We start from the raw sequence: 21,119 nt of genomic DNA on the forward strand, positions 1-21,119 counted from the left end.
ATCTGTAATTTTCATTACCAGTAGTAGATGCTCATTTGTATTCTCCATGATCCCTCAGATTTTATTGTATTTATTTATATCATTTATAGATGATATAAATAAAGGAAAGTTCAGTGCAGGGCATCAAGGAAAATATGGATAAGTCAAATTGAAATTGATCTTATCCATTGTAGACTGCATTTGAATCAAGCTAAAATCATAGCAATGGACAAAGCACTTTGGTGAGACATTGTATCAAACATCCATGGCCCTGTAGCACCCACAGCAGCAAATTGGTTGTGAAACCATATTCAGCCAGTCATGTGTAGGGAGATCAAGTTCAAGATACTTACTCTTTAATTCCAATTCAGTAGGAACAGGATTTTGACCAATGTATATGAACAAAACCCATATCAATTAACTTTAGATAATCCCCTTGATTTTAGATAAATTTAAATTTTAAATTGCTGTTTTTTTGAAATTAGATTCTGAAGGTAATTGTAATCTCTGATTGATTGATTGATTGATTGATTGATTGATTGATTGATACACAGACTTATCCCCGCCCATCTCCCTGCAATGGGGGACTCTGGGCGGTTTACATCAAGTTAAAACAATAAATACATGATTAAAATTTATAAAAAGACAAACACATCTACACAGATGGAAAGAAGAGGAAAAAAAAATCCAAGAGGCTGATGTAAGCCACACTAGGCCTCTAGGGGGCTAGCCAACCCCATTGCTGACAACCTCCCTCCCCGCCCCAGGCCAGATGGCAGAGCCAGGTCTTCAAATCCCTCCGAAAGGCCGGGAGTGAGGGGGCCTGTCTCACTTCCAGGGGCAAGATGTTCCAAAGGGTGGGGGCTACAGCAGAGAAGGCCCGCTTTCTGGACCCCGCTAGTCGGAGTTCTTTTGCCGAGGGGGTTCAGAGCATGCCCTCTCTGTGAGATCGGGTGGGACGGGTTGAAATCGTGGGGGCGAGGCGGTCCCTCAGGTAGCCTGGCTCCATGCCATGTAGGGCTTTAAAGGTAATAACCAACACCTTGAATTGGACCCGGAAGCAAACTGGTACCCAATGCAGCATACGGAGCAAAGGTGTTATATGGGTCCTTCTTCGGACCCCAAAAATAGCTTGCGCGGCTGCATTCTGGACCAGCTGAAGCCTCCAGATACTCTTCAATGGTAGCCCCATATAGAGCACATTACAGTAGTCTATCTGGGAGATAACAAGGGCATGAGTGACCATTCGAAGGGCATCCCGATCCAGGAAGGAGCGTAACTGGTGCACAACCTGAAGCTGTGCAAAAGCCCTCTTCGAGCAGGAGCCGTGAGTCCAGGAGGACCCCCAAATTACGCACTGGGTCTGTCTGGGGCAGTGCTACCCCATCCAGCACCAATGATGGCAATGTCCCAGATACAGAGGAGCCATTAACCCACAGCCACTCCGTCTTACCAGGGTTCAGCTGGAGCCTGTTGTTCCCCATCCAGACCCTCACAGCCTCCAGGCACTGGGAGAGGGCAGTCACAGCATCACTTACCTCACCAGGGATGGAGATATATAATTGAGTATCATCAGCATACTGATGATACCTCATCCCATGATGATGGATGATCTCACCCAGCAGTTTCATGTAGATGTTGAAAAGGAGCGGAGAGAGAACCGAACCCTGCGGCACCCCACAGAGGAGGGGCCGAGGATGGGACCTCTCGCTCCCTATCACCACTGACTGGCATCGGCCCCAAAGAAAGGAGGTGAACCAGCACAAAACTGTGCCGCCCACCCCCAAATCCCTGAGCCGTCCCAATAGGATACCGTGGTCGACTGTATCAAAAGCCACTGAGAGATCAAGGAGAGCAAGGATGGTTGCACTTCCACCATCCTGCTTCCGCCAGAGATCATCCATAAGTGCGACCAATGCTGTTTCCGTTCCATAACCAGGCCTGAAACCTGACTGATAAGGCTCCAAATAATCCATTTCCTCCAGGACCCTTTGGAGCTGTGATGCCACCACTTTCTCAACCACCTTCCCCAAGAAGGGGAGGTGGGAGACTGGATGAAAATTGTCCAGTACGGTAGGATCCAGGGAGGGCTTCTTGAGGAGGGGGTGCACCAACGCTTCTTTAAAGGGTGCTGGAAACACTCCCTCCTGCAAGGATGTATTAACTATCGCCTGGATCCAACCACGTCACCTCCCAAGCTGCTTTCACCAGCCAGGAGGGACATGGGTCCAGATGACAAGTGGTGGCCCTCACAGTCTGGAGGATCCTGTCCACTTCCTCAGGAACAACAGGATCAAACCGTTCCCAGATAACTGGGCAAGAACGGTCCCCTGGTATCTCCCCAGACCCTGTACCATGCTTGGAGTCCAACTTGGAACAAATCCACATGATTTTATCCTGCAGGTGCTCTGAAAATTCCTCCATGTGGCCCTGCAAATGAATCTCCAGCTCCCTCCTACCGAGGAGGGATCTAGTGATCCCAAACAGGGCCGCCGGGCAGCACTCTGCGGACGCGATAAGGGCGGAGAAGTATTGGCACTTGGCCGCTCTTATCGCCACAATGTAGGCCTTACATTACAATTATCTTCAGAATGTAATTTCAAAACATGTAGTATAGATGTAGTATTAATTGAGGAAGTACCCACCAACATCTGTTCAAAGTCTGTTTGCATACTTGCACACAATAGATAGGCATAAACTGTAGATATGCTAGATCAAGACCAATGTAATGGTTTTTTGGGGGGGGTCTGAAGGTTTCAGGAGATGTAGTGATCATACAGAGATGGTGGTTTTCCACTCTTTCAATATTTTGGAGAGTCAGTTAGAATTTTTCTTTCTTTTTTTTTGGTTATGTTTGTGCCTGCTTGCTCAAACTGGCAGAATGTGGAACAGTTCCAGCACTGATGGGTTTGTGCTCCTCCAGAAGGAACTTGTCAGTAATCTGTGGGGTTTTGGACTCACTGCTCTGGCTGCAACAGTAGGTGGAAGCTATGGCCAGAAGATCCTTTGCATAGCTCTGGCTGATGGACCAATTATGGCTGTTTCTGAAATGGGAGATGCTGGCAATGATCACTCATGCCCTTATCACTTCTTAAATGTACTACTGTAACACACTCTATGTGAGATTACCTTTGAAGACCATCCAGAAATTTCAACTAATACAGAATGCACTTTCCCATGTACTAACAGAAATGTTCCAACATTGTCACATAACATCAGTGCTAGGGAGCTGCATTGGTTACCAGTTTGTTTTGGGATACAAAACTCAGGGGTTGGGTATCAATGTGACCGCTGTCTCAAAAAATCTACCTGCCAAGGCATACTGGTAGAAGGATCATGCAAAGGATTACTATTGTCCCATTGGGGGTGGTGGGAGAGGACACAGAAGTGAGCATTTTCTGCTGGAGCTTCCCTTCTGTGGAACTGACTCTCTCTAACCATAAGATCAGCAACCGCATTATTAATATTTATAAAGCTGGTTGGTAAAAACATGGCTTTTTAGGCCAGAGTTTTTCAAACTTTTTCAGGCTGTTAAAAAAAGTTTAGTTTTAGTTAAAAAAAGAAATCCTGGAGCACTGATCAAGAGGCAAAACTCTAGTGGTAGAAGATTGGCTGCATTCAAGTGAACTTTTCTTTTTAGCTTAGTCTCTCATGGAACCCAATCAAGTTTTCTCTGAACTCCAGGATTCCACAGAACATAGTTTGAAAACCCTAGATTAGATAGGTGTTCAGGGACTGAAATGTTGATGATGTGTATACCTGGGATGTGGATAGCCTACTGATGGTTGTGGCTAAAATTATTACAGTACTATGAATTTGAATTGTGGATATTTCTATGTATTTTTTCTATAGCTATCATAAAGGCACTTATACATAAACAAAAAGACCTACATTGATTTTTTTAGCAGTAATGCTATCAACATTTAGTAGTGTGGCTTGATGGGGTTTAGGGGCAGAGCTCTTAAACTCACAGCCCTTCAGGTTATTTTTTGCCCCCCACAACAATACTTCATAGGCACTGATGCTATCGCGCAAGGCAAGAGTATTGAGTGCTACACAGATGCATAGGCTGGGCCTTGGGAAGCACCCAAAGAAGAACACTGTCTGGAGTGGTGTCCTCACAGTTCATTTCAGTCTGACTCAATGGGTGTCCCAGCAACATCAGGGCCTGATTAGTCAGCTATGCAGTCAGGACTCAGAGGCCACTTACATTGAGCAGCATCACCCTTTGAGAAGCCCTGCCTGCTCATTCAGAGTTTGGCAAGCATTGCTCCTGAGGTGGTGCTGGGCTCTTGGGCAAGGGTAGCAGGGAGATAAGGCTTGACCAAGAAAGATGGGCCAAGAGGTGGGGGGGAGGGACCTGAAGGGAAGAGGTAGCCAAAGAGGAGAGCCAAGTTTGACCACTCTGCTGCAAGGCCTCTACAAAAAAAGTAGAGGAAGGCATAAGAAAGACAGCAAGAGAGCTAGGAAAATCTGTATAATGGATTTCTTAGAACCTGGGGAAGTAGATTGATGGTTTATAAAGTATTACAGGGCCAGCACATTTCCCCTTATCAGGAAAGCAAGTAACAACATCCCCATTGCTTCAAGAAGGGGTGAACAAGAGGATCAAAGAATTCTTGGCCTTATGAACTGAGAAAAGAGGTGCTAAGATACATATATTCAGTTTTTAAGATTCCATAACCTAATCCCCTTTTTTCCTTTCAATAAATCTGATTAATAAGACTGTATGAGAATGTAGCCTTCTTGGTTGTGAATGGCTTTCTAGCAAAGGAAGGAAAGAGACAAAAGAGTAGGAGAGATTAGCAAGAAAAAGACTGAAGAAAAGGAAGTTTGTTCTGCTCAGCCAGGAGAGAGAAGAGAAAGAAAAAGTAGATTGGGCAGCTCTTAGTGAATGCAAAAATATTACATATCAACTGATTAATAAAATAAAACATTGGTGTTCTGGTTAATAAAAAACAATGCAGCTAATTGATGAAAGTGAAATGTTTCTGTTCACAGCTGTATTTCAGAAATAGCTCTGTTTCACAGTTATTTTATTTTATGAATTTGTTATTAATGTCATACTGGGATATTCTTCATTTGCACTCATTAAAGACTTTGTAACCATCTCTGAAAGACCTTTAGTGTTGAGGCCCTTAATTAACTAGTCCTTATGAGGCATTTGTGATAGTTGAAGTTTGAGACCCTTGTTTAGTGGTTGTGCAAAAGAATTGGGAGGCCACATGCAGGCTTGTGGCCTGAAGTTGTCTACCTTTCGCCTAGACATTTCTTTAAAAAAAAAATTTCCTAGAGAGTATGTATAGAATTTTTAAAACTAAGGCAAAACCAGATGCAACAAGAACATTTGTATCCATTTTCATATCATATGATGTAGGTTCTTAGGTTAACAAGAAACATGGGTAAGGGTCCTGAACTCCCCTCCTATGTATTTTCTCTGGCTCTCCTGATTTTTTTCTTTTCTGTAAACAAATAGGAAATGAGAACAGTGGTAGAAAACCTTGAAATGCATTACAAGGGATTGAGTCTTATGTTGTCTTTTACTGTTGTCATAATCCCTGTCTCTACTTTCACAATTTTTTTACTTTTTACTGTGGCATCTAGGTCAGAACTTAATCAGCTACATGTAAGTTTCTGATATAGTTTTCAATTAGAAAGGCAGACTAAGTAGCCATGAAAACAAGCAGCAGATTCATAGAGGAGCACCTGGCTGTGTTTAGAGTCTGGCAAAAATTTAGATGATATTTGATATATAAAATAGACTTAGAAAATGATATGACTGTGTATGAGAGAGAGAAATTCCATGAAAAACAAAACTATGTGACACTTAACAGATCTAACCCATAGCAGATCTAACAGTATAATGACAGAATGTATTCTTGATTGTTAATCAATTTTAGGATTGGAATAATAAGTAACTATTACAGAAACCTTGGTCTAGGGTTTGCTTCTTTATTGGTTCTGTTATACCTTGTTTCCTTATCCGTCAAAAAGTCCTTGACTCAGTTTACACTGAAATAAGTTAATATTATATAAACTAAAATAGTAACATTTCTGGGGAAAATGATATAAAACTATAGTAAAACATGTCCTCCTAATCCAGAGTCTATTACCAATCAGTCATAACTAAATTATTGTAGATACATATGCCACAGTCAGTTCACTTGTAAAGGATGGTTGGGGCTTATTGGTAAGCTAAATCCAGTATAAGGACTTTGATAAAATATATATATGATATATAATACAGGCAATTAGAAAATGTGCAAGAACTAGCACATTTCTATTTCAACTATACCTCTAATTTTTTTTAGAATACAAAACAGCTTCCCATTATTGTATTTGTCCAATATAGCACTGATTCTCCTTTGTCAGTAAAAGAGAAGACTGAGTCACTTGGATGAATGCCAAATCTTGAACCTTCTTGACATGGATGAAGAAGGATAAAAATGAAGACCAAAAAGTCACTTAGAATCCAAAACATTAGCGCTTTTATGAAATCACTCAATAGCTTTACCACTGTCATACATAAGTGCAATCTGAAAAGGATACAAAAAAGGCCACCTTTTTGTATTATACTTCCATCTTTGAGAAATTGCCAAGCTGTGTCATGACCAGCTAGCTAAACAATGAATTACAAATAGTCTGGCAAATTCTCTGCTCCTATGACACTACAGTGTGTTGCCATGAAATCAGCTAAGGGTTTTTTTTAATAGGATTAGTATTATAAAACAAAATCTTCAGACAGAGAAGGGAATAAAAGCAAGTAATGTTGTCGCACTAAGGAGAAGTTAGGCACTGGTCTGCATCAGCATGTCTGTGCTTAAACATAACTGAGAAATGTTTAGCTTTTTTTTAAAAGGACATAATCCTCTCTCAGAAGAACAGAAAGATCCATTTACAAAATATAATGGTGGGAGAGAAGATATAAGTTTTAAGCTGCATATAATGGATATATGGCAAAAAGTCTGATGTACATTCCTTTGGAAGATTAAAAAGAGAAAAATTACAGGACCAGCTCTATCACTAGACAGTGAGGTGGCTACTTCACACAGCAGATGCTGAATGCCATGAGGGCAGCAAACTTAAGTTACTGTAATGTGTTACTACTAGCTATTTTTCTGCCTAGCCTGGCAAAATATGGGATTTCTGCCTCACATGTCAAAATAACTTGTGACTTTTGTGGGTAAGAGATGACATCTATTGTTTCATCTAAGGGGGCAAAATGTCACTATATTTAAGGTGGGTTCAGATGTGGCTGGAGGTTTCATTCAGTGATAACGAGGAGCAGGGGTAAATGGAAAAGCTACACAGCAGAAGAAAACGTAACAGGAATAAATGCTTAAGAATTGCTAAAGCCACCCTCTAGCTGACCTATCATCTGGAGATTTATTTTTATGTCAAGATGGCCAGTTAACTAAGTTAGTTTGGACAATGTATTTTATGCCAAATCATATTGTTTATTTATTTATTGGATTTCATACCTGCTACAATCCTGAATTTCTTGAAGTTTCCAATAACGAATACATAAAAATAAAATATCCATGGTAAAAATTACAAATTACATATCATAAAAAACATAATTACAATCATCCTAGGTGTCATACATCACCGTCAGTCTCTAGTACAATTCTGTTTTGAACACTTTCTGAAAGATCACAACTCATTTCAAGCATGAAGCTATTCCAAAATATAGGCATTGTCATGGAAAAGAAGCATCTATGCTTCCATAATATGTAACACAGAGAATGGGGAATTCCCAGCAGTTTCTCCCAGAAACAATACTCCTGGGGATATTTTAGTGTAGAGTCGTATGGGGCTTTAATGACTATCAATTTGCACTGCCACCTACTTCCAAAGAGAGGCATTAATAACTTCCTGGAATCAGCCCTCAAATCCCTCCTTGCCTAATAGAGAAGCCAGAAGGAGCAGGGATCCAAGACACTGGTGGCTGAGAAAATACTAAAGAGCACCTATTCACTAGCAAAAGTATGAGCGATATCATTAGTAATAAGTAGCACAATTTGATGCAGTTGAAAAATACATGAATTTCTGTTACTAGACACAAATTGTATCTTCAGACTCCCACCTATATCACTGCCCTTCCAGGGTTACATTATCATGGGTAGTTTTCAGTTGTTTAATATAATTTCCTTAGGAAATCCCTCTCTCAATTTCAATTTATGCTGTTCCAAGAGATGTTTTAATTCCTATAACATGGTGTTAACTGACAGTAATTGTTGATAAATTGAAATTATGTGCTGTCAGCAAGCAGTTCTTTGCTACTAAATCCATATTAGACTCAGAGCAAGGCCATTTCTGGTCTAACATCTTCCTCAGCTTTTAATGAGACTCTCTTCTCAAGTGCTTTTAATTCTTCACTCTCCCAATCTAGTACTGGAAAATAATTAGAATTATTACAAACATTAAGGTTTAACACTCGATGGCACATTGGATCATTGTAAGCTGATCTAATGTAAGTTGTTTAGAATAAAAATATCCTTCTCTTTTCAGTGTTTTTTCATCAATGCTTCTTCATTTTAGTTGTCAGCTTACTTTTTTCTTTGATCTTGTCCTTTCCCAAGCAACTATTTCTGTTGATATTCCCCATCTTAGAATTAAAAATAATGAAAACATACTCCATAGAGCCAAAATAAAAACATTAAGACAAAATCACTTATGTTACTATCTCAGTTGCCATCTTGTCCCCATCCCTGGAGTGGATCAGTTTAATCAGTCTGGTTTAACCCATGGAGATCAGTGATCAGGACTAGGAAGCGATCTAACCTGGCAAAGAGCTGGTGGTAATGCCCTGGATATCTAGATAATTACAAAATTGCAAAGAGGCAAAAATGAGTTTTCATGTATGTCCACTTTCATAGGTTGGGCCCAAAATTACTTGGAACAAGTCTATGACAGAATGGAGCAGCTAAGCACTGTTTGCCATCCTCTCACATGATCTTCCAGACAGATAAGCAGTACTTGGAAGGTAATAAAATAATCTGGCAAAGCACTGAGCTGGAGTAGGTAAGGTTTTTCACATGCACAGTACTCTAATGGGCAAGTGGGAGAAGAGAAGATCAAATAAGTTAAGGAGCTGACAGGAAGAGAGAACCATTGTTGGAGACTGGAAAAGAAGATGATGATGGCTGGCAAATTAAGTGAGATTTATTTATTTATTTAATCTATTAAATGTTGAGGCTGCCTGACTCCTTGATGAATCTGAGTGGGTTACATAGGAAAAAACAATACAAATAAAAAGATGTTTTGGAAATTTTGGCTGCTGAAGACATGCAAGAAGACCATCAAAGAGTTCCTGAGTGAAAGGAAGATCTCCAAAGATGGAAGAAGACAGCACAGCATGGGATTATGTCTATCTAGTGCAGAGTGAAATAGAGAGGAGGATCTGAACATCAAGATTCTGCTAGCCACAGCAGGTTGCCACCTCAGCATATCTAATGCCCTTGATTAACTCCAAGGGTGGGATTTAGTATAGCCACACGTTACAATAAATTAGGCATGCTGACTTTAGAAGAAACATTGCAGGCAAGGAAACAATTAAGTGCTGAAGGCAACACAATTAGAGCTATATAGTGATTTATTGCTTTTACAGCATTCAAACACAGTGGCAGGAACAGGGAAATACTTTCTGTGTATCTGCTTAAGCTAAATGCCACATACACAACTAGCTTTGCATGACCTAAAGAGAAACTAAGATGTTCCTATTTTGGACTTCTGGGAAAGAAATGGACTGAAGATTGTGAACTGCTTCACAAAAAGCAGAGCACATGACCACAGTGGAATGAAGAGCTGGCGAGTAGAGCAGCTCTTCGTAATTCCTCTCTGGACAGGAGAGAACTTGAGATCACCCACAAGTGCTCCAGACAGTTGTTCCTCACAAGGAGACTGCAAGACAGTGGCCTCTGGCAGGTCTAGAGCTCTGGGAGACAAGGGAATAGCCAACTTGCTCAAACCGTGGTTGGTATCTTTAAAAGGACACTGGGTTTGCATATTTGTTTTTCTAATCACTTTCAGAAATTGCTTGTTAACTGCTTTTTAGCTATTTGGAACCTTTGGATTAACAAGTTTGATAGCACTGGGTGAGTTTCCTTCAATCCTTAGCGAAAGAAGTTTTAAATACAAGTTTAAGGACTTAAAAAAATATATATTTTGGAATAAACAGCAAAAGGGTAATTAAAACTTTGATTTTAGAAAGGTACAAATAGACTAAGAGTCCAGATAAATTTGAAATAAATTTTTAGAATTAATTATAAGAATCCATCCCATGGGAAATGTTTTGAATTCTTTAAAAAAAAACCTGTAAGTTAAGACTTTAAAAATTGGACACCAGAAGGAACTAGAAGGAACTAAAGATTACAATTAAAGGAGAACACTTACATTTGATTTACAAATACAGAATGAAGCAAAATATTTTAACATTGGACATATTGAAGGATATTTTTGAACAATGGACCCTGAAATTAATTTTAAGAGTCTCTGTCTCTATAGATAGACTGTGTTTAAAAGATGTTATGGAAGAGAGACAAGTTTTACTGGACAAGATTGAGACTGATTTGAAAGTGGATTTTGAAATGACTGGCTACAAGAATGACACAGAAAAAGATGTTACACTGGACACACAAAAGAAACCTCAATAATTAAAAGGGATATACAAATAATAAACCAAGAGAGTGACCTGGCCAATTTTCCTATATTGGATTTACAAAAGAGCCTTGTCAAAGCTTTGAAGAATTTAGTGAGAAGGGACAAAGAAAAAATGAAAAGAAATCAAGATCGACTGTTAGAAGTAAAAGGAAGGAATATAAAGTCGGGTTATTTGATCAAGGTTAAAATAGATATGTTATCTCTGGTAACTTTTAATCGACTCTTACTGGCATCAGGACTGAGATAATGAGGCTTTAAGGATTTGTTTATAGATAAGAGATGGGATATGGGAAGAAGAGATCATTTGTTGTATTGTAAGAGAAGGTGATAAATTACTAAAATTATTTATAATTGTGATGAAGGGGGAAGCCATTTCTTTATATAGTTCTTTTCTTTTTATTATAGTCTTAATTTTTCTTTCTTTTCTATTTTTCTATTTTTTTCTTTGCACCTTTTTTTCTTTTTGTACTTTTCTTTTTTTAATTTGCATTAGTTTGTATTGTTGCAATTATAATTTTTTAATAAAATTAGTATAAAAATATATTCCTATATTTGATGTTATGAATAAAGATAAATTTGGTTCACAAGCAGGTGCATATGCTGGAGTTTGGATGGATGGATCCTGAGAACGAGCTCCCAACACAAGGTATGATAAAGCCCATAGTTGCCAGAGGCCTTGAACTCCCAAGTAACTCCCAAAATGGCCCCCAGGCATAGACGTTAAAGTCATCCAAGATCAGAAGCTGAGGAGATTCCAATACCAGCCCAGAGAGATCAAGCAGTTCAAGAAGAGATCCTGCCAGGCAGCAGGCAGCTGATACACCAGAAAGACCCCTACTTTGTTTCTCTAGCCCAACCTAACATATAGATAATTATACCTTGCTACCTCAGAAGGAAGAGTCCCTGGTCACTGATACAGCATATTTCAGGATCAACACCACTCCCAACCCCCTGGTCCTGACATCAAAACTGTGAAGGATCTGAAACCCAATACTACAGATCTCAAAAAGAGTGATGTTGCCATCTTTGCCCAGCTGGATCTTGGTAACACACCAAGCCTGCATGCTTATCCATCACCAAGTCATGATTGAACAAGGCCTAAAAATTCAAATCTGTTAAAATTCATTCTGTTACTTTCTAATTCTCTCTTCTAAGGTTTTGTGTGTGTGTGTGTGTGTGTGTGTGTGTGCGCACACGCACGTGCCTTCAAGTCAGTGTTGATTCCTGGTAACTGCCTGGACTAGCTCCTGCAGTTTTCTTGGCAAAGTTTTTCAGAAGTTTTACCATTGCCTTTTTCCTGGGGCTCATAGAGAGTTACTGGCCCAAAGTCACTCAGCTGGCTTTGTGCCTAAGGCAGGACTAGAATGGCAGGACATGGTCTCCCAGTTTCTAGCCTGATGCCTTAACCACTACAGCAAACTGGCTCTGAGGTTATTAGTTATCCCACCCAGTTTGAGTCAGTTGTAAATTTGATAAGCATTCTCCCACCTCTTTATCCAAGTCATTAAAAATATGAAGAGTAGAGGACCCAGGACTGATCCCTGTAGAACTCTACTTGATGCTTCTCTCCAATTTGATAAGAAACCATTGATTAGCATTCTTTGAATATACTTGAATTTATAAAGCAGCTATATATCTGTTTAATTGTTATGCCATCCAGCAAATATTTAACTAGCTCGCTAATTAGCATGACATGGAATACTCTGCCAAATGCTTTGCTAGGTAATTACTTCCTAATCATGGTCTGGTGAATAAGCCATAACAGGCTGGTTCACACACGCCTATGCCATGACATAGTTTGTTTAACTTGGCTTAGCAAGCTGTATGAATCCAAGCACTGTGGTTTATGGCTTAAAGCAGTATGCTAACCCATCCAATTGTACCTAAGACAACAAAATGTTGAAAAGTATGTAGTTTTTCATGTCTGACTTGCATTGATTCTGATCTTATCCAGATGGAAATTTTGAGAAGGTATGTTGGGGCCACTTCAGGTCATTCCCAAGGCCACTGCACTGTGGGATTTCTCAGGGCAGTCTCTACTTTTTAACATCAAAATTAAGTTTTGTACTTGGGCTGTATTCCTTCAGAAGGATCAGACTCAAGCCTGCAGATGTTTTGCAAATCAACATTACTTCTGAAGGAGCAATGGGAGATTTTATCCCAAATATACTACCTTCAAATTTGTTTTCACTTCAAAATACTGGTTTCTACCTGTAAAGCCTAACAAAGCCTAAGAATTTATAGCCAGCACATCTGAAAAAAAACCACCTCTCATTAACCAGTCTGGCAACTTATGAATCTTCATCAGATGCCACCATCAAGAGAGGTATACAAGGCAGAGTCTTCATTATAGCAGAATTCTGATTGTGGAATTAATCCCTTAAAGAGAATAGAATGCAAACATTCCATTTACTTGCTCAATTTCTAGAGAGACTTGTGGCTGTCTAGATATTACTGAACTACCCAACCAACATGGCCAATAGTGAAAGATATAACTTGTACTTCAACAATATCTGAAGGGTCCAAGTTTTCCCATCTGTTCTAAATTGCAGAAAACTTCCTTCATCTGGATTATATTCATATCCAATCAACTTCTCTCACATTATTTTCTATGGCTAGAGCACTTTTCTGAAGTGTCCACATAACTGAGAAGCAATCTTCCTTTTAAAACCAGTTCTATAGTACCTTATCTCTACTTTGTCTCTTTATAAGACAGAATTTGTATTATCATCTGATCTCTCCAAGGTAGTGGCTGTGAGTCCAGTTCTACAACATCTTTTCCTGAAAGCTAATCCTGTTAAAACTAAATTCACGTGAGGAAGGCACAGATGAATCAAGCTATTTGTACAGAAAGCAGTAAACATACAGTTTTATCCATTCAAGACTCTAATTTATGATTAGGCTTCCTGAACCTTACTGATGTTTAAATATACAGTATTTACAAGTCTAAACAGAAAAGCAAACAATGAAAAAGAGATGCAAACCACATATTTTATTTCCACAATACAGTATAAAATTTGCTTTAAATAATCCCAACCTTCAGCTGATTTAGAAGAGTTCTTCTATTTTTTATATCACTGGCAAAAAACAGAATCTAACAACGTCCTACACAAATACAGTATTTTGTATATTTGTTCTTTCTACAGGAACACAAATATAAACAATATGTGAACTACACTGTACTGAAAGGTATGGTATGCTGCAATCAATTATAATTTCTCCAGGCAAAGAAACACACACTTTAAATCACAATTAAATATTTTTAAAGTTAACAGCAAAACGTATACATATGTACTCGCATGTAACTCTCATTAATCAATACTGTGTTAGGATGTTTGCAAATTATTTAAATTCCATTTTAAAAATATCCTATTGAGTCCAATTGACAATACACACATTAATATATCATCTCTAATTACAGGAAGGGTCTTCTGCTTTTAAAATTTTACTGCAAAAGTTTCCTGTAAATTAAGCTGTGTTCTATTACATCACCATCCAAACACCATTTGGTTTATTATAATCTCAGAGAAACATGCCAGAAACTACACATCTTAGAAACCAGCATATTTTCCATCTCAAGACTTTTGTTTACTTTAAAAATAACTGCACAAGAAACCATAAATCTTTCATGCAGTGCAGTATGCGAACGAACAAAACTCATCATCAGAATTACATAAAAGTTCAATGACTGACATTATAATATGATTCACAAATATATATATTCCTTATAATTCTGAATGTTTTCTTTGCTTATTCAGAACTAAAGACTGTAAAACAAGGGAACACGTCAATCAACTCAGCGTTTAATCCCGGGGCGGTTCCTAGAAGTTAAGCCCAGAAGTAGAAACTGCTTTCCTCCCTCCAAACACACAAGATGAGTTTTTACTTTCTTTTCCACTCTTCGCGATCTTCTATCAGACATACGTCAATGCATTCCTGCAAGGGGGGGGGGGCTGATCTCCATAGGCAGGCACAGCTCTTGCCCCCTCCCTAGCCTTCGCATGCGGCTAACTAAAACACCAAGCGTTTCTTTCGGTCAGGCAAAATAAGATAGGGCTGGTGAAGATAAACGCTTGTTCTCCCTTTAACCTAAAACTGAAGAGTGAGGTAGAAAGAACAGCCCTGAAGAGGCCCTAGCCTTCCTCCAAGCAGGAAAGCTGGGGGCTTGGCGGGGGCGGTTATCCCTAGCCAGCTTCTCCGGCACATCCGCCCCACTTGCCAAGTCAGCCCATCTTTGCCAGGCACAAAACTGAAGCCACGACTGCACGACTTCAGGGCGATGCCCACCCACCACAACCCATCCCCAGCGGCCCTTGATCTCGGATTCTCCCTCTGTGCGCGCATGTACGCTCGGTATCCTACTTTCCTCCCCTTACCATTACAGAACTGCAGAAGCGAAGAAGTGTCATAGAGGCTGCTGTAACTGGAGAATCCGTCCTCCATCATCCCGAAGCCAATTTCGCGCCCCGCTTCCGTCCCCTTGGGATCCTCGCCCCCCAACCCCAGTTCAAATCACCCCCTCTTCCAGCCACTCTTCCCTCCTTTTCCCTCGCTCTCCTCAACTCAGGCTGCTCTTCCGCTGTTCCACTCGCTCCGTTCTCTCACCCACACAGTCCAAGAGCGGAGGAAAAGCTGAGGCGGCTGGGGCTGGGGCCGGCCTGCCGCCTGCCTCTGCCAGTTGCTATGACAACGCATTCACTCCACCGTGGCTTGGGCCGCCGCCGCCGCCGCCGCCGCTTCTCTCCTCCGCTGGAAAGGGAGGGGGAAGAGGGGAGGGGAGTAGGGGAGAATGGGGCTGCCTCTCTGAGACTTGGGGGGAGCCAGGCGGAATAAAGTCCCACCCCTCCGCCTGTTGTCTAAAGAGCTAAGTTGAGAACGGCGACGTTATTCTTCGCCGCTAGAAAAAGATGGACCGCGTTTCCCTACCCTGCCGTTCAATGGAAGGCGAGCGGGCTGCCTTTCGCTCCAAATTTAGGTTGCAATCCGTTTCTTTCCGAAGGCAAAACTCATTGCTCCACACGAAGGGAGCTGGACAGCATCCTTTGGAAGGGTGATTGCATAAAGCATATCTGGGGCTTCCTAGGAAGATAAGAGGCTACCTCGCCGGCACCTAGCCCTTAATCACTCTTCCAACCTTGACACCACAGCACGGCTAAGAGGATTGGTATGTTCAGCCACCCGAGTGGGGATCCGAAGGCTGTTCCTTCCACAAATAGGGAGTGCTTGAAGGAGACCCGTCTGTAAGGGCAAGGATCAAAATAGCCGATGAGGAGTTTTTAAAAAGGGGAATGTGTGGGGGATTCCCTGTGGAACGGGCTCTTTCCTGCCCGCTCCCCTCAAGTAAATCGCTGAAAAACAGTCAATCCCTGGGACGCGAAGTATAGCAGCCTGCACACAGGGCTGCTCGCATTTACGTGCTGCAGCGCAGAAGAGCCCCTCCAGAGAGATCCCACCTTAATATGAAAGCGTCATTTAAAAACGCGGCTCCCAAGCATGTGCAGAATGCCTTTTCATCGCTCCCAGCACGTATCAGGAATTACTGCATCCACATTAAGGAGAGAAACCATAAATTCCAGCAGTCTTAGATCCTGATACATCCCATTTTTTCCTTACAACGGTCCTTCCGATAAGAAACAGAAACCACCTTTCCGGTTTCAGCGATTGCAAACGACGCCCTTCGCAGCCTGAAGCGCGCTGCCCCGCCCAGGCGTGGGGATGGCGTTCCTCCCAGCTCCCTTTTCAGAATAAGGGCACAGGAGCGAGGAGCCTGAACAAACGGGAGAGAAATTTGGCGACTATTTGGGCAGGACCCGGGGAACCGCGGGAGGCCCAAGGAGAGAGAAAGGGAAAGGGAAAAGAGATTCTGGCGAAAAGTTTCTGGCAGAAACGGGAGATTACCGAGAGTGGAGCGATGCAATCAATAAATGAACGTTATTGAAGGAAAAGCAGACATTTCTGATGCTGGTCGACGAATGTTTCTGCCTGCTGTTTCTGAAAAACTGGGAGGTGCTGGGCGAATGTTTTGTGACTGCTTAAAATGCTTCTGAAACTGGCTGTTAAGACTACTGTGTTCTAGTTCACGCCTCTTTACGGGAAAATCCGTCATAATTAAAAGGGGCTTATGGTTAAAGGAGTGGGCCGTGCAATCCGAAATTCCTGTACTTAACGTAAAGTACTCGGCCTTACTCCCAAGCACGTGTACCTAGGATTGAAGCTTTAATTGAGGCTAAGAAGGAAGTCTGTAATTAGTGACATGGGAGGACTGAGAAATTCCAAGATAATTTTAAAACGGCTTTTGTACTGATAAAAGTTCTGTAGCGCATTTAGAATACACGTGCATCACCCAGAGGAGGGACTTCTGGCAAGTTTTTTCAGAGTTTGAAACACATCCTGTTGTGCATATGCAGAAAATCAGAACTGTACATATGTATATGTTGAAGGCACATGCGGCAGATTTAGTGGGAATTCTCATTAAATTTAGTGTTCCTTATTCCCAAATATAAATATTCCAGTCATACATAAGCTGAAATTCTGTAACTTCACACTAAGTAAACTCAGTCAGATGTATTTCTGAATAAATTTGGCCAGTAGTGTACTGTTAGGACTATTGTGCTATATATAAAAGTTAAGAGGTATTAAACTGTTGAAACTATTCAGCTTTACAGCATATGGTAATACGGAATGAAATTTCTGGCCCGTTTGAAAACTGCATGGAGAAACCAAAGTAACTGTTGTACAATAATGTAGAATAAGGTTCGGTCCTCTGTAAGAGCATTATGATATATTCTGAACATAGCAAGCAGTGCTACAGTTTAATCCCACACTGCTAAACTGTGGTATATTTTATCATAATTTAATTGAATAACCTACAGTTGTTTGGGTTTGCACAACACAGTAATTCATTAACTGGCTAACTGACTTTCTTAGAACTTAGTGTCTGAGTTGAGACAGTATGCTAAATCAGAATCAAAGAAATTACATGATGTCTTAGCAAACTGTAGCAACTAATCTATGTAGTAGCCTTGTCATGTCTTGTAATGAAGAGAGACTAAACATTTTTCTTCTACTTTTAATGGGCTCCTATGTCTTCAACAAGGCATTGTTGTATCTGACCTCTCCAATTTCTACTCTTTACAAAACAAAACTTTTTGCTCAGCAAAAATATTCTACATTGTTGTGCTGACTGATATATTGCAAAAAATGGCCTAGTCCAGCAAGAGTTTCTTGTGGCTGGGGCTTAGTCCCATTGTTGGACTGGAGCCTTTGGGCCTTTGTAATGTAATATAATGTAATGCAATGTAATTCAACCAAGTATTTTCATGTTAAAGAGAGAAAGTGTTAGAGGAACAGAACAGTACCTTTTTAACCATGCCATTTATCCAGATGATCTCTGGAACATCAAAAAGGTTATGGATCAGAACATTCAGATATATATCTTATTTATTTGTTAATTCCTCTAAAACATGATATCCTAAACATGTTGATGAACATATACATTGTACTACATGATTAACTGTTGTAGTAAGGAACTAGTTTATGTTCAGACAACTTTTAGATGATTACTCATGATGTGGAAACTGGCTTGAGACACTCTGCTAAGCAACGTAGTTTATTTAGTTCTCCATCAGCATGTTGTGTGAATTTAACCATTCCCCTCAAAGCACTTCATTTGGTTACTCTAACTGCACAAAAACCACAGCAGTTGTCCATTCCCATATTGAGAGGCATCTGAAATCCATGGTGCATAGCCAGTGTTATGCTCCTGTATGCCCACTTGCTTTCAGTGGAAAAATTATTGCATTTTCCTTTTGGTGCCTCTTACTCCATTCACATAGCTGTTTAGGATTATAACAAGAAGTAGATGAGTGAATTTAAAATCTTTCAACTGAGCTCAGTTCCTGGTAACTTCATAGATGTATCCTTCAGATTTTTTTTTACTTTCCAGTCTAGCCTGTAGCTCTCATATTTTCTAATGGTTTACCATTCAGGTAGTATCCAGGCTTTGAATTTAAACTTGAGGTTATTAACTTGCATAACAACCCACAGTATAATCAGTATGCATCTCTAGGTGCTTTGGGTCTGCTGATGTCATGTAGCATATTCCTCCATTTTAGTTTGTTGTGAGCCAGTTATTTCGCAAAGTTTTTCTTTGGCTGAAAAATATAGGTTATGATTTCTGGAGCAGTTAAAGAAGATAAGTCAGCAAAGACCCATGTGGCAAATACGTCAAAACCACCACATTCAGTGTTTCTGAATTTCATCATCTACTATACGTTGCTTATGTGTTGTTTTTTTGCCAGAGGCACCATGTCAGTGCTTTGAAGGCTGAGGCACCCTGGCCAAGTCTATTGTTGCTATTGGCTATGACAGCTATTTTCTGTTCTTTGACAATTTTGCTGAGGTATTTAAATGATTCAACTTGTTCAAGCTGAGTTCCATCAAAGCGGATGGTTGCCCAAGACCCATTGGTTGAGAATTTCTTAATCTTGTCAGTATTGATGGTTAAGCCATATGGATAAGGAGCAGTTTTTATATCAAGTAGGATGTCATAGGATTCTCTTTCACTGCCTGTAAAAATCTCACTGCCATCAGCAAACATTAGATCTGTGATGAATTCATCTTGTCCAGATTTGATGCCATGCCAGTCAGCAAAGACCTTTCAGATGACTGCATCAATCACAGTATTGAACAGCAATGAAGATGCAATGCAGTCCTACCTCACACCAATGTATACAGGGAAGTCTTTGGATTTCACCACTAACATGAACAGAATTTCATGATTCCTCTTATAGCTGTTGCAGGAGGCATCCTATTTTAGCGGACAGACCTTCTGCAGTGAGTAATCATGGATGACTGTCTAGCTTTTTTGAGCTCAGCCAAGATACCACATGCTCTAGTATCTCTTTATGTTTTTTACTATTTTGCTGTTGAGTCTGTAGTGTTCTGAATGTTGCAGACTAGGTAAGATTTGCAAAGGCACATAAGAATTCATATATTCATAAATAATTGCCAAAACAAAATATACAGTTGAGTAGCCAAATGCTGTTTTGTGTGTGTGTGAGAGAGAGAAAGAGAGAGGGGAGGGAGGGGGGGAAGGAAGGAAGGAAGGAAGGAAGGAAGGAAGGAAGGAAGGAAGGAAGGAAGGAAGGAAGGAAGGAAGGAAGATTAATTCACAGTTCTGCATATTTGTTCAGCCAAGACTGACATATTTTGGATGCTGGCCAAAGGAGAACAGCTAATGCATGGCAAAATGACAGACCTTTTCAAGGTCTTTAGGCAAGGACCTGTCATTATTTTTAATTGTTTTAATGCAATGCCAAGCTGCTCATTTTGGCCTCCTGACCGAGCTATGGCTGATTCAACTAACCACCATGTTTTTTAAAAAGGCCATTGCATAGGAGCACAGAAAGTTTTGCATCCCAAAGGCTCAATCCCTTACAACTCTGTAACAGAATTTAGCAAAAAATAAGAAAGACCTTTGTCTAAAACAGTGGCATTGGGGGAAGGGGAGGATGACCCAACAAAGTAAAGATGGCAGTTGTGATAGTGTGAAGCCTGGCCCCTAACGCCACATTGATGCACATACAAAAGGAGTGAGGCTTCAATTGTGCCTCTGCAACCATCAACTTCACTATTTTGACATACATTCTTCTGGGGACACTGTCAGTCTGAGATACTAAACTTCAGTGCCAGATGAATGGCTCATCTATATCAGGAGTGGTCAACCTGTTAATTATAAGTGATTCCTACATCATGAAGCTTCAAAGCATCATAACTAATTGTCAGATAACTCTAGATAGGCTTAGTGCAACTATTTTACTTAAAAACTGGAACATTCTGGCCTTTGTGCAGTTGAACTGGACCTATTGTATCCTTGACTGAAATGAAATGGGACAAAATAAAGTTGGTACACAGCCACAAGATTACCCACTCTGACTTTATATCATCATGTCACTCATAGGTGTACAATCTGTGTAACCCACCAGCACCTCTTTTACAATCCTCAGAGCATACTTGGAGTAGGCAAAGCCAACAATGTTGGCCCCTTTGTCCAGTGATGGAAACTTTTATGAGCTTTGTAGAAGTCCAAGCCACTCATTTCACATCAAAACTCTTAACACCCCACCAAGATTGGTCTGAATATTTAGTTATCTATTAGAATCCTACCCTGCCTCTCTGCTTATATTCTGCTTCTCACTCAAGGTGCTTGGTGCAGTTAAAACCAACATAACAGGAATATTAAAGTCAATACAATTAAAAGCAAAATGAATTAAAATCCATGTCATTTTCCTCAATAAAGAAAAAGGGGGCCAGCAGCAAAGGATTCTATAGCCTCGGAGCCACAGAAAGGTTACCATCAACATCTTAAACTATATTTGGCAGGCATTTGGCAACTAGCATAGATCTTTCAGTAGATGGAGAGTGTGATCCCTGTACTTCACACCAGTTAGCAGCATAGCCACTGCATTTTGCATCAG

At 40.5% G+C, this 21,119-nt stretch overlaps 1 protein-coding gene across 2 annotated transcripts in view; it reads right to left on the bottom strand.

Annotated features, from left to right (window-relative positions):
* Positions 1–15,198, bottom strand: part of EML1 (EMAP like 1) — a 105,031-nt gene extending 89,833 nt beyond the window's left edge. Inside the window, exon 1 of one of the 2 annotated variants that reach the window (XM_088149856.1) lies at positions 15,018–15,198. In XM_088149856.1, coding sequence (XP_088005982.1) covers positions 15,018–15,087 — 70 coding nt within the window. In that variant the 5' untranslated portion in view covers positions 15,088–15,198. The remainder of the gene's footprint in view (positions 1–15,017) is intronic. The other variant, XM_088149857.1, reaches the window with a different exon arrangement.
* Between the last annotated feature and the right edge of the window lie 5,921 nt (positions 15,199–21,119).

Source organism: Python bivittatus, unplaced genomic scaffold (assembly GCF_059951505.1).
Source record: "Python bivittatus isolate LINGU-HERP-01145 unplaced genomic scaffold, Pbiv_v1 ctg000580_np1212, whole genome shotgun sequence".
NCBI lineage: Eukaryota > Metazoa > Chordata > Lepidosauria > Squamata > Pythonidae > Python > Python bivittatus.